Source organism: Sebastes umbrosus, chromosome 12 (genome assembly GCF_015220745.1).
Source record: "Sebastes umbrosus isolate fSebUmb1 chromosome 12, fSebUmb1.pri, whole genome shotgun sequence".
NCBI classification, from domain to species: Eukaryota; Metazoa; Chordata; class Actinopteri; order Perciformes; family Sebastidae; genus Sebastes; species Sebastes umbrosus.
The window spans coordinates 16,171,696-16,198,592 of record NC_051280.1 but is presented as its reverse complement, the minus strand read 5'-3'; the positions used below and the strand labels follow the sequence as shown (position 1 = coordinate 16,198,592).

The 26,897-nt window shown below is 42.5% G+C and overlaps 1 protein-coding gene across 2 annotated transcripts in view; it reads left to right on the top strand.

Annotated features, from left to right (window-relative positions):
• Positions 1 to 26,851, top strand: part of phlpp1 (PH domain and leucine rich repeat protein phosphatase 1) — a 54,476-nt gene extending 27,625 nt beyond the window's left edge. For both annotated transcript variants that reach the window (XM_037787596.1, XM_037787595.1), the window contains 16 exons: positions 5,451 to 5,647; positions 6,744 to 6,869; positions 7,681 to 7,829; positions 12,095 to 12,241; positions 14,618 to 14,845; positions 17,686 to 17,888; positions 18,205 to 18,265; positions 19,545 to 19,640; positions 20,365 to 20,520; positions 20,854 to 21,054; positions 21,888 to 22,050; positions 22,147 to 22,277; positions 22,970 to 23,083; positions 23,553 to 23,747; positions 23,838 to 24,066; positions 24,179 to 26,851. In XM_037787596.1, coding sequence (XP_037643524.1) covers positions 5,451 to 5,647; positions 6,744 to 6,869; positions 7,681 to 7,829; positions 12,095 to 12,241; positions 14,618 to 14,845; positions 17,686 to 17,888; positions 18,205 to 18,265; positions 19,545 to 19,640; positions 20,365 to 20,520; positions 20,854 to 21,054; positions 21,888 to 22,050; positions 22,147 to 22,277; positions 22,970 to 23,083; positions 23,553 to 23,747; positions 23,838 to 24,066; positions 24,179 to 25,501 — 3,719 coding nt within the window. In that variant the 3' untranslated portion in view covers positions 25,502 to 26,851. The remainder of the gene's footprint in view (positions 1 to 5,450; positions 5,648 to 6,743; positions 6,870 to 7,680; positions 7,830 to 12,094; positions 12,242 to 14,617; positions 14,846 to 17,685; positions 17,889 to 18,204; positions 18,266 to 19,544; positions 19,641 to 20,364; positions 20,521 to 20,853; positions 21,055 to 21,887; positions 22,051 to 22,146; positions 22,278 to 22,969; positions 23,084 to 23,552; positions 23,748 to 23,837; positions 24,067 to 24,178) is intronic.
• The last annotated feature ends 46 nt before the right edge of the window (positions 26,852 to 26,897 follow it).

The window sequence follows — 26,897 nt, the reverse complement described above, 5'->3', positions numbered from 1 at the left end:
GCTGTTTTTGGTCCATCAACATTCAGGGGGGGCAATTAGATGGATGCACATATGGAGACGGTTAATCACTGTCACTGTGTCAGTGTGTGTGTGTGTGGATGTCAGCGAGGGGAAGAGTAGGAGGAGTAGCGTGCATGTGTTTGTGCATATGCTCGTGTGGGAGAGAGCACGTTCCAACAAAAGGCCTAAAAATAGTAGGAATATGCCCATGTGACATATTGAGGCTAAAAGCTTGTGAATAATTTGTCTAATGCAACACATACCCCCTTACCAAGCTCAGTCATGAAAATATGTGCCTGCTGGTTACCTTTGCCAGCCAGCGAAGTCAGAAGGGGGTAACCAGTCTGTTCAGTCACACTCGGTCAGTTCGTCTGTCTGTTAGCAAGATGTTACATGGATTAGGAGGATATTTGGCTGACGATAGCTTTTGGCTTAAAGAACACTTAATTAGATTTTAGTGGTAATCTTGAATTTGCAGTTCAGGTGTACCTGTTACACTGCGTTCATTTCCCCCGCCTTTATTTAGGTTTAGAGCAGATACATTAATAGTCAGTTCAAGCTTTCAAGTTTTATTTTTCAAAGGAAGCCTAAATAGCCATATGATGATATTAATGTATTAAAGGGATAGTTTAGGTGTTTTGAAGTGGAATCGTATAAGGTACTTATCCATAGTCAGTGTATTAACTGCAGTAGATGACGGTCGGCACGCCCCCAGTTTGGAGAAGCAGACAGGAGTTACCGCACGGAAGCAAAGCAATGTACTGCTGTGGACGGGGCCGGCAGCAAAACACATTTTAGCCACCTAAAAGAAAGGCTCACCTAAAAAAACTTAAACTGATATTGATTTTTTTAGGTGAGCCTTTCTTTTAGGTGGCCAAAAACATTTTTTTGCTGCCGGCCCCATCCATCCGCACGGTAGCTCCTGTCTGTTCCTCCAAACTGGGGGCATGCCGACTGTCATCTACTGTATGTAAAACACTGACTATGGATAAAGTACCTCAGACAACCCCACTTCAAAACACCCAAACTATCCCTTTAATATTAAAGTTGTGTGTCATGTTCTTTAGGTACATGCTGGTAAATCTTTCCCTTTAAAAATAGTATCTTCAGTCTGCTTCCTTATCTCTTCTTCTTTATCTTTAACTTCCCCACCGTTTCCTCTTAAAGAATAGTTCAGTCCCCAGTTTAACTCGCTTATCTAAACCACTTATTTGGAAGTGAAAACGAAAGTGGACACCTGTTAAATGTGTCCGTTGCCTTGTAAAACGACTTGTGTGTCCAACTAAGTGCACATTTATACCTGGCAGTGACCCAGCAAAATGTAATTGACATTTTCATTTCCAAATAATTGAATGACGATATATGATTTTAGATTTGGTCAAACTGTATAAAACTTGTCTAATTGCTATGATTGTGTGTGTGTAGTTTTCCTGTGCATCAGTAATGAAGTTGGCACATGAAATGTTACCATACTCTATAAGAGTAAGAACTATAAGATCCATGTTGCTAAAAAAAAAAGCTTTTCTTTAAGCCATAGTTCCCTCCTTTTCCAAAACAATGTCCCACAAAACATTTGTCATTTTCCTCCCAGCCAGCACCTATACCACACATGAGTATACACACACTCACAATAATACTAATGCCATTTAATAGCCTTTCATGTGGAGTGGATGGTAATGATGACCCTTTAAAGAGAGATAAAAACCTGCAGTTTCGTTGGCTCCCTGCACACTCCACTTGTTTCTGAACAGTGCAATTAAATGAGAGTGGAGATCAGCAGTGGAGGGGGGGGGGACAGTTTGGAGGTTTTGGATGCAGTTTAAAACAAAACAAAAGTTTCACTTACTTCTGATTTTCAATACTGAAAAAAGTGTGCGATGATGTCTTGTGTGTCTCAAACAAAATCCAGATACCACTTCAAAAACCACCGAGCACCGTGTTTTGGCCCTTTAAATGTTTCCATCAATTTTGATAATTTCTCCTAAAAGTTGTAATTTTGTAAGTTACAATTTGGAGATGCTACAGTTTGTATTATTCATCTTTCTTTTGGGATTTGGTACAAAATGTTAAAGAAACAGTGTGTAACATTTAGGGGAAGTATGTTTTCGTTAGTGTATAATCACCTGAAATTAAAAATCGTTGTGTTTTTTTCCTTAGAATGAGCCGTTTATATCTACATACGGACCGGGTTGTCAAGCTTCTACAGTAGCCCAGAACAGACAAACCAAACACTGGCCCCCTTATAGGGCCATTTACGTTTTCACGTTTTTGCGTTGGCCACCGTAGTTCTCCTACACGCTTGGCACACGTAAGAAGTTTGAGTTGGTTTCAATCTGCAAACCTCACCGCTAGATGCCACCAGATCCTACTACACCTTGAAGAGTGCTAACTTACCTTTTTTGTGAAGCAGAGATATTTATGTGTCACGGTAAAAATAAAAAAATAAAAATTCTCTTTTATTTCCTTTTATTTTATTCATATAGTTGGGTGAATTTGCTAATATAATGTCATATATAATTTTGGCAGAACTGTGCACATTAGTCTGTAAGTACTGTTTAGGAATATTACAGATGTCTTTCATATCCTCAGAGCTCATTAAAACATATTTATCTCTAGATTTCAACTGCCAGCTTTTGATCACTGCTGTGAAGCCAAGGCAGACTGCCAGAGCATAGAGATAAATTATGAAAAAACAGGTTATGCTACTTAAATTGTCATATGCATTATATTATAGATAGCTTTACACAGGTTTGTGCACAGTGTGAATGGCATTTGCTAAAATATCTTTAAGTTGGCATTGCCTTGAAACAGGTTTATAAATAGTCCTTCACATAAAGGAGTAAGACACATATCTCTTTCCCTAGAACCACCCACTTGTGTTAAAACATTTTTGCTTTTGCTTCGTTGTTATTTTGCGAGTGTAATTTCTGGCCATTACACATGGAATGAATATTAATGCTAATGCTAGATTGCAGTATTATGTTATGCATGAGGTTGGGAAGGTCTGACGTGTGTGTCTAACATGAATGACTTTGTAATAGGCTGCTGGTGTTACATTCTGCACGGCTGCATCTTGGCACGTTGTACAGTTGTTCGGAGACTCGTGCTCTTTCTGCAAGCCCTCTAGTTATGTATTATAGTCGCTGCTATTTAAACATACCAAGACAGCTCACCTTTGTAATCAAACATGCCTCCTGATCAACATTTAACAATAGTGTGTTATGTTACACACTCAGCAATTAGCCAAATCAAATATCCTTTTGCAAACTAGGCTATTGATTCTGCTGTGAACACAAGATCAGCTTGTAGCACAGAGGAAAGGTCAGGGCTCGGTGGCTGTGCTGCTGGTTTTACAATTGAATTTAGCTGTTTGTATGTTAGTGTAAATCATTAGAATGAAGGGTGTACATATTGTCATGACCTCAGGTTCAGCCACATCGGCTCAAATAAGAACACCTCTGGTCAAAAGGTTATCAAACTCTGCCGAGTGTGTTGGATGAGAGCAGCAGCGTGCGGTACTGTACTCTACTGCGCTACTCTTACAGTCGGCATGTGAACAACTTGAATTATTTAAAGCCATGTGAGAGTGTGCAAGTTCACACTTTCTTTACCCTACTGACTTTTTCCTTCCTCTTCTTTAGCTGACCTCAACAACCCCTCTGCTTCACCCTGTGTGTTTGGAGTGAAGTGAAATATGTGTGAGCAGGATGGATGCAGTCAGTTTACAGTAGGCCACGGGATGTGAGACATTTTCTAAAGCCATCTGTCGCTTGGAAAGGAAAAACTTCGTAAACCGCGCCATGAATCTGTTGGCCGAATGGGAAAACAGTGAGGTTAAACATGCTGCGAGCAAAAAAAAAAAAAAAAAAAACAACATAGATAGAATGGAGAAACCGAAAGCCAGGCGAGCCGGACAGATAGAAGAGAAACGACAGGGGGGAGGAGAGCGCATGCCAGCCCGGGGAGGTTTTTTGCGGAGGTGGAGGTAGACAGAAAGCAGGTGGATGTTTAGACAGGACGATAAGACAGCCTGGCTGACAGAACGCCTGATAAGCAGCCTGACTGTCAGGTTTGGCAGGCTGGCGGTGAAGCGAGAGAACAGGACATGGAGGAGAGGCAGACAGATGGGTAAAAACTGAATAAAGGCAGCTCAGAAATTGTAAGAGAATAATTCAAAAGAGGTGCACACCTGGTATTGAATTTGAGACTCTATTAATGTAGAGCTGAGTCGAATGCAAATCCAAGACTATTCAATTCCATGTGCGAAGTAGGACATCTGAGGCTGAATGTATTTAGATCTTATGCTAAGCTAGCATTGTGATGGTGTTGTGGGGAGAGCTCTCCTGCTAAGCATTGTGGGTATTTCTCGTTTTGTGGCATCATTTAGTGGCTATAGCTACACAGATTAGTTTTTAGACTGAAATATATCAACAACTATTGGATGGATTATGAAATTATGTACAGCCAATTCGTCCAATGCTTTATGACCAAATACCCGTAAAACAATTGACGCTCCTGTATTTTGTGTTTAGCACTTTTAACAAATGTTAAACTAAGATGGTGAACATGATAAACATTATCTGTGTGTTCCAATACCCATACTACCCTGTTACTTTGTATCCCAGAAAAAGATCTAGTATGTTCCAGTTCATAGTATACCAGGATGTCCTACTGCGTCCAGTCGTATTAGTAAGCCAGCATGCTTTTCTGGATATTCTGACCCACAATCCTCTGCGCAGCGGATATAAGAGCAAGAGGGTCAAAGTTCAAGGTGCAATGTTATGACGAAGTAGTGTTCCAATTGTATGTGGGGCTGCAGCTAATCAGAATCAGAATCAGAAATACTTTATTGATTCCCGGGGAGAAATTGGGAGCTACTAAAACTAATGATAATTTTCATTGTTGATTAATGTATCGATCGTTTTCTTGATTAATCGATCAGTTGTTTGGTCTATTAAATGTCAGAAAATGGTGACAAATGTCAATCAGTATTTCCCGAAGCCCAATATGACGTCCTCAAATGTCTTGTTTTGTCCACAACTCAAAGATATTAAGTTTATCGATTATCAAAATAGTTACATATTAATTTAATACAACTACAACAACTAATTGATTAATCGCTGCAGCTCTTATTGTATGCATATTGCTTGCAACAGTATGTGCTTTGTAAGGGCAGCTGCAACATGAACTAAAAGTAAAAAAGAAAAAGTATGTGATTTGGAACGCAGCTTACACAAAACTCTTAATCTTGGTTTTGACTTTATATATTTAAAAGTGGCATTGTGTACCCATCGTGAAATTTACTATTATAAAGAAATCTCTACGAAATAGATTTTAGTCCCTGGTGGTATGCTCATTCTTTTCCTTAAAGAAAATAAATCCTTGGCTGACCTGTGTTGAGGTCAAGTCTACGGTGCTAACTACACAAAATGTCTCTCTCTTTGTTCCAGGGAAACCCCAAAGCATCGAGAACTCAGAGCGGGTCCAGCTGTCGGGGACATACAACGTTCGGAAAGGGAAGCTCCAGCTGCCGGTCAACCGCTGGACCAGACGGCAGGTCATCCTGTGCGGCACCTGCCTCATCGTGTCCTCCGTCAAGGAGAGCCAGACGGGGAAGATGCACATCCTGCCGCTCATTGGAGGAAAAGTATGTCTAAGTCACACCACAACGGGGCACGCCTGGCATCACATCATCTTTCTAATCCTGTTTTTTTTTTATGGTGATGTTATGTAATTTATGCTTTGGATCATAAACTCATAATGCCATATCACCGGAGAGTGACCTGATAAAGTCACTCTCATTACCCTCTGCAAAACATCTCCCTGCGCAGAGAAGATTGTTCCTGATGACATTTCACCTTCAACAACTATTTGTCCTGTAGTAACACCGAGCAATGCTTCCTTCTTTGTTCACTTTAGCTCAAGGTCAAACAGAAATGGTGCAAGCCAGGTTGTTTTTTTTACAAAGTCAAAATGTTTTCAGTATTCTGCAAGGATGTTTAGTCCATTATGACTAATCTGGAGTCATAATGCTTTAATGTTTAGTGTAATGGATCACTATAGCATTCAAGTAGTCTTATTCCTCTCTACTTTTGTTAAAGTGCCTCCCCAAAAACAACCTTTATCCGTTTATTGTTTTATGGATCTGTTTATCTGCAAGGCCACTAAATAAGCTCCAAGGGCTCTCCTGAAAAGCCCTTTCTACCCGCCTGCCTGACACAAAGCACACTCCACCACACCCAGGTTTTAAACATTTCACACACAGCACATGACCTCTAGTCAACCATAAACTTGCCTCTGCATGTGCCTGTGTGTGGCGTGTTTGTTTGTATGCGTGCCAGTATTCGATTCAAACGCCGAAACTAGTCAGCCATTCATTCAAAGAGTCTGTATGCTTTGTGTGTGACTCTGCGTGTCTAAAAAGCAATTTCACATACATTTATTCTCGCTCATGTCACGCATATCTTTTCATTATATGATCATGCGTGCCTCGTATATATTGTCATGTGTGCTTCCGGTTGACTGAATTTGTCCACCCTGCAGCCATTAAGCAGCTTCAACGGAAGCTGTTTCCAATATGAACTAATGTATTGAGACGTCCATGTGTCAGCTTTTCCTCTCTGCTTCCTTTTATTGTGTGACTCTTAACTCTATAGACGCGGGGGGGGTTATTGTTTATAGGTCAGAGGGGGGTCAGAGATGTCAGACTGTAATGTCACTCCTGTGTGTGTGTCGTTCTGCAGGTGGAGGAGGTGAAGAAGCACAACCACTGCTTGGCCTTCAGCTCGGCGGGGCCTCAGAGTCAAACCTACTACGTCAGCTTTGACAGCTTCACGGAGCACCTGCGCTGGCACAGACACGCTGCCAAGGTACAGTGTGTGCATGAGAGTTAGAGAAAGGAAAAAAGAAGAACATAAGCATATGCTCCCCGGCGCTACATACGGGTCAGCTGCACTGTATATCAGAACATGCGTGACTGCAAGTGGAAATATGAAAATATGGCACCACGATCCCTCCTGCCCGTATAAACTGAGTGTGATTGAAAACTGCACATATTTCACCGCTGTCCAATCTGTAGTAGTGTCTCTGGGAGCACTCACACACACAAACACCACTCTCTCTCTCTTTTCTCTCATTTGAACTCAAGTAGGCCACAGCCAGAAAACCTCTTTTCTAAATATGAACAGGGACACGCATGTCACCAGCACCCAGAGGGCCACTCAGAATAGAAGCCTGGATAGAAGCAGCACGTGCCCGAGTGACGACTGCTGAGCCTCTAGCTAACTCCGCTCTGGAAAGCTTGAGTTCACAGGGTGTAGATTTTCTCTCTTTTAAGACGAGGCGGACGTTTGTGCCGTCATCTCGCTTAAGATTAGCTTGTCTGTTTCCGTAATTTGACTAACAAATCACAGGTTAACTGCTGTACGCACCTGCAACTAGATTACACAATGATGTAATGTGTGATGTCAGGTCACTAACCTGTTGGACTTTCCCTCGACTTCTCCTAATCCTAAGAAGATTGGCCATTGAATGAACATTTGACCACACACACACACACACACACACACACAGTAAACCAGTTAAGTTTCGTGTCGTAGTGATAATCCTGTTTAACTCCACGTTTCTCTTTCTTTCCGTCACCTCTCCACTCGTCTGGCTTCCCCCCCCACCTCCATCTAGATGGTGTCCCAGAGGATCAACTCGGTAGATCTGTCCTGCTGCAGCCTGGAGCAGCTTCCTCCCAACCTCTTCTACAGCCACGACCTCACCCACCTCAACCTCAAACACAACTTCCTGCCCGCTGATCAGCGGCTGCAGCAGCTGCAGAGGTACGACGCCGTCGTAAATGTACAGTAAACACACCTGAGGCTAAACTAATAGAGGCAGGAAGAAGTGGAAGATAAGAAAGGAGAGGACGGACATGAGGAGACGTTGCAGGTCAAGGAGACAGTTCAGGGTGGTTTGGATGGACTTGAGAAGGTTTAGCAGAGTTTAGCATAATTTGTCCACAGCAGGAGCAAGGAGGGGAGAGACGAGACACTGACACAGCAGATCATTGGCCATCTTTAGCTTTCCCCCGCAATTTGCGAGCCATCGACCTGAGCGGTCTAGGACTGGGGCCATTGGCACGTGGAGAACGAAGAGGCTAGCCAGGTCTGTGCTGCTGTACCAGGCTAGGCCAAACGAGCCCAGAGCCCAGAAGGGTAGATGAGTCTGCAGGGAAGCTTTTAATGTGCCTGGCCTCCCTCACTCTCTCTCTCTGTGGGAACCATCTGCTGCATGCTTATCATGGTCCCAGATTAAAGCCCACAGCCAAGACGTGTGTGTGTGAATGCATGCATGTGTGTGTGTGTCCGCACGCATGCATTTGCATTCATGTGCACAGTAGTACATGTGCACGCCTGTCACAGCCTTTCTTTCTGAAGATTATTGCCAGAAGATTTTTATCATTGGAGTGAGTGAATTGTGTGAATCTGATGCTCGGGGTGTGTGTTCGCGATGTTTGCAGGATGGAGTGTCTGTGTGTGTGTGTGAGAGGGAGAGAGAGTTGCTTGCTTGTATGCAACAGAATAAAGTGGCTGCAGGCTACAGATTTGGGGTCAGTGCGTACAAAGTCTTGATACAGTATGGCATTCTTCTTTTTTTTCTTTTTAGGATGACTGCACTGACAGGAATGTGTATCTGTTTGTGTATAGCTGTGCACGTTTAATCTGGCATGCCTGTGTGTCTTCCTGAGAGAGAATTGTGAATGAGTAGGAGGTCAGGATTTTATCATTTACTGAATCATCGTTTTTTTTTTTTTAATCCTCGGAATAAAGGCCGGCGTTAAAAAGGCAACAATGCTGGGGACATATCTCGTTTTAAAATCTGGGTGAGTGATGCACAGCTCCCCTGCTGGTCGAGCGAGATAACGTCCATTTATCTTTGCCAAACCTAAGTAGGCTCATCCGCGTTTGACCCAGCATGACAGAAAAAAGAGGTCAGTAATGAGAAAGAGATGAATAGTTGGCTGAAAATAGATCCGTTTTGAGAGAAACATGTAGCGGAGTTACTTGAGTACTCGCTTTGCCCCTGAGAGACTGAAGTCAAAAGAGCTTGAGTCGAGAACAATAATACTCTGTGTGCAGCCGCCATGAATGTGGGTGTATGTGTTTTGGTGTGGACAGTTGTGTGAGAGTCTGTTTTTGTTTCAGTATAAACACTGGCTTTCTCCGACATCTAACATGGGGTCATAGTGCTTTGTATTTTTCCAAGAGGAATGGAATGTGTGAACCTGCCACATGCCTCTCTACTTCTCTCTCCTTTCTCTCCAGCCAAATACTAACTGGTGGGTGATTTGCCAATCAGATATGCATATAATCAGTTGTCTGGGATACTAGCTCTCTCCTCTGGCATGGGACCGCCTTCCCAGCATGCATCCCTCTGTGAGACAGAGGTCACCACTCACTGAGGGGAAATATCTCATGTTCCATGCATATGATTGAACCTTTGGTCTGTTTATTTACATATGTATGATAGTCCCGCAAGTTGTGAAGGACATAAAAGTCACACAAGTGAAGGGAGAGGGAGGAAAGTCGGACAGAATAGTGGCAGAAAGGTACAATTTGAGATGAAATGGGTATTTAAGCCCGATTTGTGAAACGATTAAAGTAGCATTAATTGATTTTCTGGGCCCTGGGGCACAGCACTAGACACAATATTGATATATTTTTACCTTTATAAAGTTGATAGAGTGAAAATGTAAACAAGCAATTGCTTATTTACACATTCAGCCGGCACAGAATAACATTAGCATTCATTTAGAGTGTGTTTCTGGCCACCTGATGAATCTAAGTCCAATATCCAATCTCCCTTTACCTCTTGTTTGCTCTTCATCAATCCCTGAGAGATATATCTGGCTTCTTTAGGCTACAAAAGCTAGAGGTTGATGGCAGTGGAGTTGTAGGCTGGAACACCAAAACAAGGAGCTAAAAGAGTCTGAATAGGTACTAGATAGATGATTTAACAAAAACATTGTTTGGTGCAGCTTTAAACATGCATTAAAGGAACAGTGTGTAGCATTTAGGGGGATTTATTAGCAGAAGTGGAATATATTATTAATACGTATGTTTTCTTTAGTGTATAATCACCTGATAATAAGAATTGTTGTGTTTTCGTTAGCTTGCCGTTTACCTATGAGCCGTTTATATCTACATAGGGAGCGGGTCCTTTTCACGGAGCCGGCCGTCATGTTTCTACAGTAGCCCAGAACAGACAAACCAAACACTGGCTCTAGATAGGGACATTCACGTTTTCCCCCTGCACGCTTGGCACATGGGAGAAGTTTCAGTTGGTTGCAATCTGCAACCTCACCGCTAGATGCCACCAGATCCTGCACACTGCACCTTTAACTGATTTTTTTGGTCACAGCATTGACATATTATCACCTTATAAAGTTGCTAATTTACACCGAACAGCGTTAGCCTTTGATTTGTTTCTGTCCACTTGATGAATGTAACTCCATATCCGCTCCTGTTTTGGGAGCTTCAGCTTCAACAAAAAATATCTGGGTCTTCAGCTTGCTAGAAGCTCTCTAGAGTGCTGCAGGGATGACATATTTTATCAACTTGTTAGCAACTGCCTTTTTTTAGACATGTAAAAGCTTTGAAATTCACAAGTGGGTTATTTAATGCCTTTTTTTTATATCGTAGAACAAAACATTAAAATCTCTTCAGCTTGTGTTAACCACAGACCTTATCTCAGGCGTCTAACTAAAAACCCATTCAAAAAACCATTGACTTCCAGACGAGGAAACTGGAAGTGCTAAAATGCTAACTTATTTCCGGGTTTTAGGACTCATTCTTGCAGCAATCTATTATGTTTACCAGCTAGTTGTTGACTTTGTATTTCTGCCATTTGGCGCCGGGCAGGTAGCTTACAGTCGATTTATCAGAACTTTTTTGCTGAAAGAATAAAGCGGCTGGAGATTGGGTTAATAAATGTGAAATATGTGGGGTGGAAAACCAAAACAATGAGGCAAAAAGAGGCTAAAAGGCCTTGCAGAGCCGAGGGGAACTGCGCATTTGTGGGATAATTCTCTGTGGAGCGTGACTAAGAGCAAAACTTATAGTCCGTTGATCCATTGACCATGTAAAACATAATGAGTGCAGCTTTAAATACACCAGGAAATGACTAAGGAAAAGAGAATAGCATGATAGGACAGGATGACAGAGCATGACACAGACAAGGAGAGAGTGTGAGCATTACTCAGCACATTGCAGGGGTTGATTTAATGGTGTAACGACATTTTCCCACACGCACCCCCCACCCACCGCCTGCAGGAGTCACCCTCAGCTGGAATTACTCGGCCACCCTAATCAATAGCCCTGACGTCTCCGTTGCCTTTTCCTCCATCACCATGATGTATAGTGTGTGCAAGTGTGTGTAACCTGTGTGTGTGTGTACAAAGGGAGGTAAATCAAGTAGTGCCAGTTTAAGCAGCTGCTCCAGCCCGCGGTGCTAATATGGCGCAATGCCATCTCCGGCTCACCATAGCTGCTCTCGCTGTGCACATGATAGGTGATAACAGGTCCCATGTGTGTGTCTGTTTGTGTGTAGATGGATAAATAAAGACAGAGGGAGTCATTTCCCCTGCTTTGCTTGTTCCCTTGGCTCCCTCCCTCCCTTCCTCCCTCCCTGAGGGGCTAACCCCTCTGAAGGTCACCGCTCTGCCATAGGACACCACGCCAAATGCCACTGGTCACTGGTGTTTGAATGAACAACACAGACGTCACATGCTGCGCTTGTTTTCTCAACAATCAAATGTGAAGGTTTTAGGGTGGGTTGAATCTAACTGTGGGTTTTTCACTTAAACAAATTCAGTGTAAGCTATACTTTGCTACATTGCCCATTAAGATATATTCATTAATATATTTATGAATATCTTCCACTCTCTTGCAATATTCATGTTGACAAGATACAACTACATCTCCAATCACTCGCTCATACTCTCTTCTCTTCTCTTCTCTTCTCTTCTCTTCTCTTCTCTTCTCTTCTCTTCTCTTCTCCTTTTCCTAATTTGTCGTTAGTTAATACGTTCATCCTCTATTTACAGATTCTCTCGTCTGCGAAGCCTCAACCTGTCTAACAACCACCTTGCTCAGTTCCCCCCGGCCATCTGTGACATCCCCACACTCACGGAGGTCAACCTCAGCTGTAATTACCTGACCTGTGTCCCCAGCTCTGTGGGAGCCATGACCAAGTAAGTAACACAAGGAAGTTATTGAGGATACAGACCTGAGGCACGTTCCATAAAGCGAGCTAAGAAAAGTGGGGCTTAAAGTCCAAAACTTGACTTGAATGAACCTAACAAATCAGTCGGGGCTAAAGCGGTTCTGTAAAGGTCAATTCAAGTTCACGCAATCAGTCAATCATCAATCTAAATTTTGGCGAGGAAAAACTGTCATGGCCATTTTCAAAGGGGTCCCTTGACCTTGACTTCAAGATATGTGAATGAAAATGGGTTCTATGGGTACCCACGAGTCTCCCCTTTACAGACATGCCCACTTTATAATAATCACATGCAGTTTGGGGCAAATCATAGTCAAATCAGCACACTGACACACTGACAGCTGTTGTTGCCTGTTGGGCTTGAGCTTGCCATGTCATGATTTGAGCATATTTTTTATGCTAAATGCAGTACCTTTGAGGATTTCTGGACATTTTGAACAGATAAAAAATGTGATTAATCGCGATTAACTATGGACAATCATGCAATTAATTGCGATTCAATATTTTTAATTGATTGACAGCCCTAGTAGCTATTATCATTCTATCGGGGTCATTTAGATTGAGACTTATTTTTGTAGCATAAGCCTAAACGTTTCATATAACATACCATATCATTTAAACAAATATCTTATCATTTATCATTGTATAATTTTATTTATTTTAAGTTGATTTTTTATAATTTTTGACTGATAGTGGTTAATACAGTCAAATAATATGTCATCACTCCATAAAGTCAGTGGTAAAATCATTGCTTTCCCGTCAGGTCAGTGTTAGAGGAACTCTTAGCCTGACAGTTAGCCAGGGGAGTTTCCCAGCATAAGTTGCCATAGTATCTGATCTTGAACTAAGTTGAATTTGCTTTATGGAACCAAATCAACTGTAAATGAGTCAGACTAACGAATATAAGCCTGGCATATTTGTCAAATTAAACTCGCTTTATGGAACGGACCCCTGATGTAAACTATGATGAAAATCAACGGTATTTATGTTGCAAGATCTAAATCTTTGCTAAACTCGGAGGCTGAATATACCTATAATCTAAAGTCTAGGCATATTGTAGCCCTATTCTAAATACACTTTAGTTGTTCTTCCTTTTCTGGTTATTCTACTACTGATTCTTTTGGTGTTTACCTTACCGCTCCCTACTGATGCTGGTAATTATCCTTCCACTTTGACTTATTGTGCCGGCTCTTTACTGCTGAGTCGGGGCCAGTGCTTGCTTGCATTGATGCCATCTCTGGGCTGGGTGGGAAACCAGTGAACCTTTTCACCAACCAGCTAAATGTGGGAGTTACCTAGCAACAAGTACACGGCATAACAACCACCACGGTGTACTTTGCTAGTTTCAACATGTGAGCAAACAGTAACACAACTTGTACAGATCATCTGGTCCCTGGTCTGTTTAATTGCTAGTCTATGCAAGTCAAACGTTACCTACAGTACATATTCTCTATAAAGTTTGCTCAGCTTGTTATTGAGCCAATCTGTTGTGGAGAATACATCTCCTTTTGCATTTTGGTGCACACTTTAGCTTTTCTTTGACAATTTATCTCACATTTCTCTCGAGGACTCCATTGCCAATAAAACATCAACGTCTCATTGGTGGACCACTGAATTACATTTTTTTAAATGAATTATGTCAATTGGTTCTGGTGGCTGAGGACTGATATTAGGCCTACTTGGTGAAATTGTTACTCTGTCCCTCAAAATAATCACAGATTTGTATTTCTATGCCAATACTTTCAAGAGGATGGAACAAATCAGATTTTGCTGGCTGAAAACCAATTTCTTCTCATGGGAATGCTCAGAACATTTGAAGTTTTGATTGAGCTCCAGTATCAGTCTCCTCGCCTATGGAAAAGCCCTTCTACTCACTCTTTAAAGGAGCGTCAGCAAAAATGTAAAACATATTTAAAAGGGTCTTAAACTTTATAATCCATGCATTATTAGGCATAATTTACCCCACCATGACTACATAGACTAAAGCAGTCATTTAGTAGCTGGGTCAGCACTGACTCATGGATAGTACATGTGCTTTAAACTGCTTTAATTCACAGGTATGTGTGTTGAAGCAGGGTTAGATGAGAAGTTAATCTGCAGGAATGATCTGGTATGCCTGTAAATTCCTGCAGTGGCCAGTAGGGCATTTATGCCGCTTCTGCCATCTGCTGGACATTAAGTGTACTGATTATGAATGCTGAAATTGTGGAGCAAGTTGGCACAACGTCATTGATCCTGAGCTACACTATCTGAACAATTAAAAAGAAATTCTTTGTTGAATTCCCATCTTGCCTTTCGCCTTTTTCACGAGTGAGGTCAATCGTCAAACCTCGTGTTCCTCTATCAGTTTGCAGACGTTCCTGTTGGATGGCAACAGTCTGGATGAGCTGCCCAATGAGCTGGGTTCCCTCCAGAGGCTAAGTTACTTGGGACTTTCCTTCAACCAGTTCAACCACGTGCCACAGGTGCTGGAGCAGTTGGCCTCCATGGAGAAGCTGTGCATGGCTGGAAACAACCTGGAAACACTCACCCTGCAGAACTTCCGACTGCTCCGTGTCAAACACATCGATCTAAGGTACGGCAATTTAGGTAGATTATTACAAATATTTTTAAAAAAACATGATTGGGATATTATGTTAAGGGTTATATGAATCAACTTGACAACTTTGTCAAGAATAGGGCTGTCCTCGATCAAAGAAATTCTTAGTCGACTAACACTAGTACAATTTTGTCGACTAATTGCTTAGTTGATTTAATTGACAGATCTGTAAAACTTAGTTTCTTCTTAAAGAATCACACAAAAGCACCACTTTAAATCTTGTGTTTACCAGAGATGTGCTCATAAGTTTCTTGGAAATAAGACATAAGTATAAAAAACGACTAATTGACTAAAGAAATCTTAGTCGACAAAGACCAAAACGACTGATTAGTTGACTAATCGACTAGGGATGTCACGAGAACTGATACTTCGGTACCAAGTCGATGCCAAAATTCTAAAAAACGTGACGGTACTCGTTTTCTACCCTACCGATGCCTGCAGAGTCCAAAATGAACACCCGTCAAGCGCCAAATGTAGCTGCTTCTGTTCTCTGCTCTCTGTCGGAGTCTGACACACACACAACATTGCCATGCAGCAGCGAGATCCAGAGATGCAGAGATCCTCTATGTTTGAGAAGAGGATTCACTCGTGGGGGGAAAAACTAAACTGAACAAACTGAATTTCTATCTTTTGTTGCTTATTGCTAAATCTCTTTTTTTATTGAACTCTGGTCTCTTTATTTCTGGTGAATGTTATTGGGACTGGCATTTGATTATCTTACACTTAACTCCCCAGATCCACTTTGTTTCAACCAATCCAACAGCATCCAATCAAGTTTCAGGAGAAAACCATGATGAACTAACGTAATGTTACTGAGCACCAGTTGGATCCAGTTACTCTGCTGTTAAAATGACAATACATTTGATGAAGAGGACACATGGCTTGTCTTGGACTCGGGATCTGATTTGGGACTTGAGTCACAGACTTGAGACTTACTTGTGACTTGCAAAATAATGACTTGGTCCCGCCTCTGGTAGCCTATACTCAGTGAAATGTCACCATGTCATTGAATTTAAACTACTGCCTGCAATCTGAGGATACATATAGACACGTACACATTACATAGGACTTTTTTTTTTTACCGGGGTATCGAATTTGGTATCAAGAATCATGGAAATTCACTGGTATTGGTATCGACTACTAGATTTCTGGTATCGTGACATCCCTATAATCAACTAAGAGGGGGCAGCCCTAGTCAAGATCGCTTAAAGTCCTTAGTCATGCTTTTTTTTCCAAAGCAATGTACTCCATGACACATGTTATCCCACTAATGATAGAAACAAAAACAGCAAGAGGAAGCCAGAACATCAGCATACAGCCAGGCAGCATGGAATAAGGAAATCATTTGCCTTTAGTGGCTCCATCAGGTGTCTTCCCATTGTCTGCAAAAGCACACAGCTGCAGTGACTTGCACTATTTTCCAGTTAATACTTCAACCTTTCTGACTTTGCTCAGACGAGGTCAGTCAATACATTTTCCAGCATTCCTGTTTGGGCAAAGATCACTTGGTATCTCTGATAAGGATGATGAGCTGTTTGTTTCTGCTTATTGATCAATCTGACAAATGCAATTAATTGATTAGTTGTTTGGTCTGCAAAGATGACTTCTTTAAAATGCATTTTTTGTGCGAACAACCATTCTAAACCCAAAGATATTAAGTTACTATCATATGAGTTAAACAAAAACAGTAAACTTCACATTTCAGAGGTTGGAACCAGCACATTGTCAGAATCTTCTCATGGAAAAATTACTTAAAATTAATGTTTTATTATCAAAATTGTCACTGGTAAATATGCTGTTGATCGACTAATTGCTCAATCAACTATCTCAAATCTAGATGAGTTGATTAATCAGAAAATTAATCCACAACAATTTTAATAATGGATTAATTGATTAAGTCACTTGTCACGCACAAATGCAAACATTTCCTGTTTCGAGCTTCTCAAATGTGAGAGTTTGCTGCTTTTCTCAGTTTCTTGTCATTTCATATTCAAAACCTTTGAGTTTTGGACTTATTATAGATTATAGATATTTGAAGAAGTCATCTTGGGCTTTGGGAAATTATACTTTTATAGAGTTACCACCAATTGAAAAAAAATATTAACAGATCAGTCGAAAAATGAAAATAATCAATCACTAGTTGCTCCCCTAATCAAGGTAATGGGCACAAAATCTATAATTATGAAATTGCGAAATAATCCAATTATTTTTTTTAATTCGTTAAAATATTGTGAAATGTTATTTTATCTTGCTTCTTTTCACATAGTTAACATAGTTTATGGCTTATCATTTTCATTTCATTCCAGAAGTTTTTATTTCAACATGTCTGCTTTCGAAAGTCTGTTTTGTTTTTAGAGTTACAGTTTTTCTTCATAAAGCCTCGTTTCATCACAAAGTCTTCATGTATGCCTGTCAATCAAGACAAACAGGGCAATTATGTGTTTAGCTGTTGCTTAAGCCTGAATATAGTAAATCAAATCCTGATAGTTGTATATGGAACAGAATAATATATTTATGTCTTATCAGTTTTTGCCATAGATGATTAATTGAATGCTTGAACATTGTAAGCTCTCACCACTAGGTGACAGAAGTGCAACAAATTCACACACACACACACTAAATCAAAAAACACTTCTTCCATCGCTGTTGTACACAGAACAACTGAGTACTAAACAGAGCTGGAGAAGCTGCAGCACAACATCTCAGCCATCACCTGAGGCATGTTCCCTGCCTCGTAGGAAAGGCCACAGCCTGTGCAGTTCATCCTGATCCAATTGGAGCTGAACCCTTTGTCTCCTCTCTGCTCCCTCTGTCAGGTTGAATAAGATCTCCAGCATGGTGCCAGACGAGCCTGACCTGCTGAGGCACGTAACTCAGCTGGACGTGAGGGACAACAGGCTGACGGACCTAGACGCCTCGGTCTTCCCCAGACTGGAGGTGCTTCACTGCGAGAGGAACCGCATCGCCAGCCTCAAGGCCAAGGGTTGCTTGCTCAAAGGCATCTACGCCTCCAACAACGGTGGGTTTGGCACGCAGGACTTCATGTGTGGTTGAAAAAGATAGATCACCTTCCTCTCTCAAAACTGAAATCAAAATAACTCATAACTCACCTCACAGATGTCACTGCTTTCTCTTCCTATAAAACTTTATTTCACCCCGTGCCCCTCTCTCTATTTTCTCATCAGTGCTGCAGTCTCATTTTCTCTCCCCATCAGCCCTCTCTAACGTGTCATCACTCCTCCCAAACGCTCCCCTCCTTTCCCCCTATCCCTGCTTTTGTAATAGGCCGCGTCTGTCCTTGCTGTAGGTTAATGTGTTTGGATTTCTCCCCACAGAGCTACGACGACTGGATGTCAGTCCTGTGCCCTCCAATCTTAGTTACATGGACATCTCGAGGTGAGAAAAATCCCACAAGTACACACACAAAAAGGGAATGCAGCTCTAATTAGAAAAGTATTTTGGAAATGTAGCTCATTTACAGTACATCCGCTCTGCCCTACTAAATCGAAGAGCAGCAGCTGTTCAGTGTTAAGTGAGAAAATTAGCTTTAAAGATCTTGTAACTGCGTAGCCAAATACCTGGTAAACTGATCTTTGAAAGTGTGGTGAGATGTTGATGTTAGAGGTCACAATAGACTGTCTGCCAAAATATCCTGGATGTGGGAGCTGCCACCTTGAGATTTTAACGTCATTTGGAGCCAGAGTCTGCGCAGGGCCCCCCCAAAGGTCCCGCCCACACAACCGCCTGACCCAATCACAAGCCGAGCACGGCCACAGCTTGTTCGTGTGAGCCACCTAGCTGCTTTGTTAGCAGCACGGTAGCTCTTTGGCTAGAGAGACACAATAACTAACCATAATATCTCTAAAACTACAGGTACGATCAAACTGACACATGACTCGTGACTGTTATGGAAAGTTAAAGTTACATCTCCTCTCTCGTACAGTTTCCGAGCCTCCGGCTCTACAACTACTTCACTCAGAGCAGCTGTCAATCACAGCCGTCGGTCATGACGTCTCGCCCCCTTTTTATATCATCAAATAACTAATAAAAAACAAACTTCTCAGAATAATGAACAGTTGAATAGTGTAATAAGAACTATCTTAAATGACAAAAACTATCTTTGGGAAAAATGTATTTGACGTGTACTTTGACTTGTTAGTTTGGCCCATGCCCAATCCTATACTGCAGCCAGCCATCACGGGGCGATCGAGATGTTTTGGCTTCACTTTTGCGGAGTTGTCATGTCGTCCATCTTTATATACAGTCTATAGAGGTCACTTTTTAACTGTGTTAGTCCTGATATGTCACGTGACCTTTGATTGTCATTGTAGTCAAAAAAGAAAGAGTACTCTACTTCAATTTTAAGTGCTGTATTTATTTGAATTTGTTTTAATTTATAAATCCTTTTGGGACCTGTTGAGAGTTGAAATTATTATTGCATTTTTTGTCTGAAATGCAACATGTCTGAGACTTCACTTACCTGATAAAGTGAATCTGAAATATTACAAAATATGGGGGGAAAAAGCCAAAACTGAAGTTGCTGCCATGTCGTTTTTAGAGCAGCACTGTTGGGAATTAAAAGCATGCAGCATCCCAGTGCTTTATACTCAATGTTAGGTATCTCGCTTTACAAACTGCACATAATTTATCATCATCACCCTCTCTCCTCCTGTAGGAACCATATGGAGTCCTTGCCAGACTGGCTGTGTGAAGCTAAGAAACTGGAAGTCCTGGACATGAGCCACAACCTCATCACTGAGCTCCCGGCGCGGTGAGTCTCTCTCTCCCAGCAAATGTGTCCGTTAGCCTGTAAATGGAGTACGGCGCTGCGTTATTCTCCCTGCCCTTTTGCCGGCCAGTCATCTATCCCCCATAGAGCCTCATAAATCACACAGATAGCCTGTAACCTCCGCAGCCTCCGCCCATTCTCTTCCCCTTTATATAGCCTTTCAGAAGGTCAGATTCAGCTCACTTCCTCCTCTTCGCTCTGTCTGGCGTCGGCTCTGTCAACCGTCCTCCCTCTGCTTCTCTCTTTTCATTTCTCCTCTTCCTCTGGTCCCCCTCGTTGTCTGCAGATTTATTTTTTACCCAATAAGTGTCAGGATGATGAATTTCAGCTGCAGGCTCCACTAGAGGCGCTGCTATTTTCTGTTTCCACATCATCATCCTCGCCCCCATCCTCCCCCTGGCCTGCACTATCCTCATTTCCATTACTGTTTCATGCCTACTTCAGTTAAAGTCCACTCGTTCACAAGCCTATCTATCTATCTATCTATCTATCTATCTATCTATCTATCTATCTATCTATCTATCTATCTATCTATCTATCTATCTATACATCTATCTATACATCTATCTATACATCTATACATCCATACATCTATACATCTATACATCTATACATCCATACACCACTGTAGGTTCTACAGAGTCTATTTGTTTATCCTTATTGTTTCAGTACTGACCCAACCATCTGTATATTCTTCATGCCGCAGGTTGTTTTGCAGCAACAGTCTGAGGAAGCTGAGTGCAGGACATAACCAGTTGCAGAAGCTGCCTGAAAGAGTGGAGCGCCCTCTGCTGGAGGTTTTAGACATACAGCACAATCAACTGGTGGAGCTGCCCTGCAACCTGTTCCTCAAATCTGACAGGTAGCATTCATCATCAGCTGGAAGTGATTTGTTTGTTATCAGATAATGCACTTGTCATCTTTCAAGAAGATTAAGCAAAGGGGGAAAAAAATGCAGGTATATGAGGATGAATGGCGAGAAATTATGAATAGGATTTTAATCGAGGACAAGATACCCAAGGTCAAGGATGGCAGGCAAATAAAAAACAAGCAACCAGGACAAGGTTTTAATGGGGGGGTTATAGAAGTGGGAAGCCATGTAGAAGTTTGTAATTAAAGTGACTCATTGCTGTGTATCACATCCTTGCCTGAATGAGCACAAAAACGAATGTGTACTTTTCATTTTTACTTTCAGCTTACGGTGCGTAAATGCGTCGGCCAACAAGCTGGAGCACCTGCCGCCATCCAGCCTATCAGAGGAGAGCCACAGCATCCTGCAGGAGCTCTACCTGACCAATAACAGGCTGACGGATAAGTGTGTGCCCCTGCTAACGGGCCACACACACCTTCGTGTTCTGCACATGGCCTACAACCATCTCCAGACCTTCCCGGCCAGGTAAATTCACGCTGTCATTTGCTCTTCTCTCTACTCACTCAGTTTCATTATCGATTCATCTGCTGATAATATACTAATCTGTTAATCATTTAGTCTAGAGAATACTGAATTTTTGAGGCCGATACTGATATATGAGAGTTAAAACAGTCCGATAATTTTTACATAAACACATAAAATAAACAAACATTTTTGATAATGATCCCTTAAATTTGGTTTTCTATATACTGTCTGTGTGTTCCAATACCCATACTACCTTACTATTAAGTATGCTGGAAAAAGATTTAGAATGTCCTAATACAATGTCAAATGCAGTATGCCAAAAATACCAGGATGTCCTACTATATCCGGTCGCATTTTGCAGTATGCAAGCCAGCATGCTTTTCTGGCTATTCTGACCCACAATCCTCTGCACAGCTGATATATGAGCAAGAGGGTCAAAGCTCAAGGCGCAATGTTATGACGAAGTAGTATGTCCCAATTGTATGCATACTGCATGCAACAGTACATGCTCTGTAAGGGCAGCAACATATACACAGATACCAATATATCAGCGATATATTGCTGGCCGATATACAGCTCTATAAAATAGTTTTTAAAAATGTTCAACACAATTTCCAAGAGTCCAAATCTTAACAGTCCAAAACCTGAAAAGATTAAATTTACAAGGATTTAAAGAATGAAATAGGCAGCAGATCTGCACATTTGGGATACTGGAAACATAGAACGTGATCAGTTTTACTTTATAAATGAATAAATTTTTCTGTCGTTCGACAAATCGAGTAATCTACATTTTACATACTCAACTCACCCAATGCTTTCCCCTCAATCTTCAGTAAAATGGCCAAGTTGGAGGAGCTGGAGGAGGTGGACCTGAGTGGAAACATGCTAAAGACTGTGCCCACCACCATCATGAATTGCCGGCGAATGCACACACTCATTGCCCACTCCAACGCCATCGAAGTCTTCCCTGAGGTCATGCAGCTGATGGAGATGAAGGTAAGACAGTAGTAATACATACACAGTTTATGTATATGAGCCCCCAAGCTCGTACTGTGTGTGCATGTGTGTGATTGTCTCTTCCTCTGTTGTCAGTGTGTGGATCTGAGCTGTAATGAGCTGAGTGAGATCACGCTACCAGAGAATCTGCCTCCCAAGCTTCAGGAGCTGGACCTGACTGGAAACCCTCGTCTTAACCTGGACCACAAGACCCTCGAGCAGCTCAAGTATGTCACTGTTTTTCTCTGTAGTTTTTTTTTTACTTTAATTATATCTGACAATGTGACTATAACTTACATTTTGCACAAGGGTGTGTTTTATAATTTTTTCCTCATGCTTAATATTTGCTCTGCCAGTGTGTTTACATTTTATTGTTGTTTATATACTGTTTTGGGGTTTTCTGTTATATTACTTGCTGTTGTAATGCTCCAGAGTAAAAGTACAAAGGTACTGTCATCAAAATATACTTAAAGTACCAAAAGTAAAAGTACTCGGCCCAATTCAGAATAACATATTATCACTGGATTATAATTATTGATGCATTAATGACTAAGGTGGGGCTGATTTTAGGTACTTTATATAATCCATAATATCCTAATTTAGTAGTTGATTTATATTTTCTTTTATTAATAATCTGAATCTGCAAAGTAACTCATGTTAACAAATAAATGTATTGGAGTAAAAAGTACAATATGTAGTGGGGTAGAGGTATAAAGTATCAGAAAATGGAAATACTCAAGTATAGTACAAGTACCTCAAAATTGTACTTAAGTACAGTACTTGAGTAAATGTACTTAGTTACTTTCCGCCACTGATAGAAACCACCCTATACAGTATAAATACCCTGAATAGAATACCATCAGTAGCTCATGTAACTTTACAGTGAATGTCATCTATTTCATGTTTTGTTGTTTTTCAGTAATATCCGCTGCTTCCGTATTGATCCGCCTCCAACCTTTTCATCGAACGAGGCATCTGGTGGGCCTGCTGTGTGGAGTCATGGTTACACAGAGGCCTCGGGCGTCAAGAATAAGTGAGTTCAATTCAGTCAGTGATGAAAAAACAACCACCATCACACTTGTTCAGCGAAGCATCACTAATCCAAACCTCTTGAGAATGCACATTGTTAAAGTCAGATGACTCATACAAAGGAAATATTGAAGCTGATTGAAAAAATGAATCACGCGTTCTCACATGCCAACACATCTCTGTATGGGCTAAACTGCCAATTCGACACTTTTAATGTGCATGCTAAAAAAGAGATTCAGACAATTGCACATATTGTTTCCACATTTCCATATAAGTGCTGCTAAATAGGCACATCTGCTTTGATGACGGAGGTCCTACTGTATAGTCAAATGAATCGTAGAAGGCATTGTTTCCATGGTTATTAGTGAGTTTGATCAATATGTGGAGAACATAGGAGTTTTGAAGCCCTCATTGTTTCCTCACTGAGCACACGCCTCAATGACGTGACGGCCTTCTTTTTGTTTTCTTCCCAGACTGTGCGTTGCGGCTCTTTCAGTAAACAGTTTCTGCGGGAGTCGTGAGGCTCTATACGGTGTGTTTGACGGGGACAGGAACGTGGAGGTGCCCTACTTGTTGCAGTGCACGATGAATGACGTGTTAGCGGAAGAACTACACAAGACCAAGAGCGAAGAGGACTACATGACCAACACCTTCCTCGTCATGCAAAGGTACACCACAGCCGTTTTTATTAGCTGTCCTCTTTTGTTACAAATCATCCACTAAACTATAATCTGTCCCGTCTTTCTTTGCCACCTTAGAAAACTAGGGACTGCGGGGCAGAAACTAGGTGGCTCAGCGGCTCTGTGTCACATTCGCCACGACCCCACTGACCCCGCTGGCTGCTTCACCCTCACAGCTGCTAATGTGGGCAAGTGCAAGGCCATCCTGTGCCGCGATGGAAAGCCGCTTTCACTGTCACTGCTTCAAAATGTGGGGATTGAGGAGGAATACCGAAGGGTCAGGCAGCACAGGGCTATCATCACTGAGGTAGAGATGCTTGAAAGCGTCGCCGAAATCAATGTGGAGTACATTAATGTAAATGTAATTTCAGAAGCGCACTGCATGAATACTGTATTGATGTTTATGCTCTATTCCGCAGGACAACAAGGTGAATGGCGTGACCGATTCTACACGAATCATGGGCTACTCCTTCCTCTACCCGTCCGTCATCCCTTGTCCCTACGTGCAGACAGTCACGCTCACACCCCAGGATGAGTTCTTCATTCTGGGGAGCCGAGGCCTGTGGGACGCCGTGTCTCCCACCGAGGCTGTGGAGGCTGTTCGAAACGTCCCGGACGGCCTGGCTGCTGCTAAGAAGCTGTGCACGCTGGCGCAGGGCTACGGCTGCACAGACAGCCTCAGCGCTGTCGTGGTCCAGCTCAGTGTGAGCGAAGACTGCTGCTCCTGCTGCTGTTCTGAGCCTCCCCAGCCTCCTCCCAGCCCCGGCTTGGGCCCTTATCCCCCGTCGTCCTCCGCCATCAAGGAGCGGCCCTCGGACGGCTCCCTCCCTGTGCCGCCGTCCTCCTGCAGTGAAATCAGCAGCGAGATCAGTACCAGCGAGATGAGCAGCGAGGTGGGCTCCACGGCCTCGTCTGATGAGCCGCCGCAGAGCTCCTTGGTGCTGCTGCACGAGCAGCCCCACCATCCACACCTCCACCTGCACCATCAGGCCCACTCGCTGTCCCTGCAGCACCAGCAGGCCCATGCCGCCACCCAGCCCTGCCAGTATCTGTTCCCAGGTTCAGAGCTGCCCTCTGCCCGCAGCTGCTGTGCACTCCATCCTGCCTGCTTAGCAGGCTCCTTCCAGAGGCAGCTGTCTAGTGCCACCTTCTCCAGCGCCCTGTCCGACAATGGGCTGGACAGCGAGGACGAGGAGCCCATCGCTGGCGTTTTCTCTAATGGGAGTCGTGTGGAAGTAGAGGCGGACGTCCACTGCCTCAAAGCAGAGTCCTCCTCTTCCTCCTCGTCACCCCAAACATCATTACCCTCGTCCTCCAGCCAGGAGCGAACCCTGCTGACTCTGCCCCCGCCTCCTCCACCGCCATGCACCCCAGAGCCCCTGGAGGACGGGATCGACATGAGCCTCGGTGAGGCTGAGAACGGGCTGGAGAGAGATGAGTCTTGGCAGGGAGTTGGAGCAGGAGGCGGGGACGGAGGAAAGTTGGCGGGCAAGAGGAGGATCAATGGGTCGGTGGCACGGCAGGAAAAGAGTCACAACCTTATTGAGGTGGCAGCCGACGCCCCGTCTAAGAAGTCCGGGGGTTACTTCACAGCTCCAGCCCAGCCCGATCCGGACGACCAGTTCATCATCCCGCCTGAGCTGGAGGAGGAGGTGAAGGAAATCATGAAGCAGCATCAGCAGAAGCAGCAGAAGCCGCCTGGGACCGATCAGCCCACAGACTACTACGACACCCCTCTCTGAACACCACCATCACCAACTCCAGCCTCATCACCCTCCCAGCTGCAGCATGCACAGAAGCCTACTCTACCATCGACCTAACCAGTTTGATTTTCCGTATACACAAACAAGTTTCCTGAAGAGGCTGTAAAATGCACATGAAAAAAGTTGGATCATACTTTTTCTAAACGGCCTTCCTCGCTCTACGCAGCCTCATCATTGAAGAACCATGCACTGTAACGCGATCCACCCGTTTTTACCCAACAACTCACAGAATAAAACAAGCAAACGAGCCCTTTAATGACCCTCTTGAATAGCCGGTGGACACAGCTCCATGGCTGTGCCCTTCTCACAGACTGTGGAACATTGTTTTTACATTAGACTACCAGCTGAGTATGTAATCAACACTAGTCTCTTTGCAATAGCATTAGCTCGCCACAACACTTGTTAATATGGATAACAATTCCATGGTTTGTTTGTTTGTTTTGTAAGAACTTACCATATCTTTTAATGTGAAAGCAGTGAAGTTGCTGAAAAGAACTTTTTAAAACGGAGACGCATAATCTTTTTATTATCAGTGAACTATGTCGAATGGTACACCAGTAATACCACACTTAACTGTTGTAGATAGGACACTTAAAATACTGTATTTCTTCAGTAAATCATGGCTCTCGGCCTGTAAAATGGCATAGAAATTTTTTGTAGAAATTTTAAATACTAACTCCTAGGAGTTGCATACTCTTTATGGTGACTCAGTCACTTTTACTAATCTTCTCTGAGAGAAATGGTGATTTTTTTTCCAATGATTGTAAATAAGAGAAATGTTGTATACTGATGCTTTTAAAGGAACTACGTACCTGTATGTCGGTGAAGGTTTTAGTGGTGGGGAGGACGTGAGGTTCATCAAGAGTTCGCTGTTATGGAGGTGTCACACCTCCACCCCCTTTATCTTACAACGTAAACCCACAAATACACACACATACACACACACACACACACACACACACACACACACAACTGTTTATGTGCAATTGCAGGTCAGAACAAAATTCCATGCAATATAACAGAGTTGCCATGGTTTGCTCCACTTTGTCTGATTGTGATGTCCTGTAGTCATCACTGTATCTAATGAACACTAATAGACAGGTCTTTGCATGCACACTTGCATGCACACACATACATACACACACACAAATACACACACACACACAGACACTCACACGTAATATTAGTCTCACCTCCCTCCTACAGTAACTGTTATCACCGGCATGACTGTGTCAAGTTCAGTAATACAAACAAATATATCCACATGGAAAAGAGACAACACAGATGTTCCTGTCTTTGGTATAATAAATTTTAAATTTGTGAATATAAGTCATGCTGTCTTGAATTTGTTTTTTAATAATTAATGTACATTTAA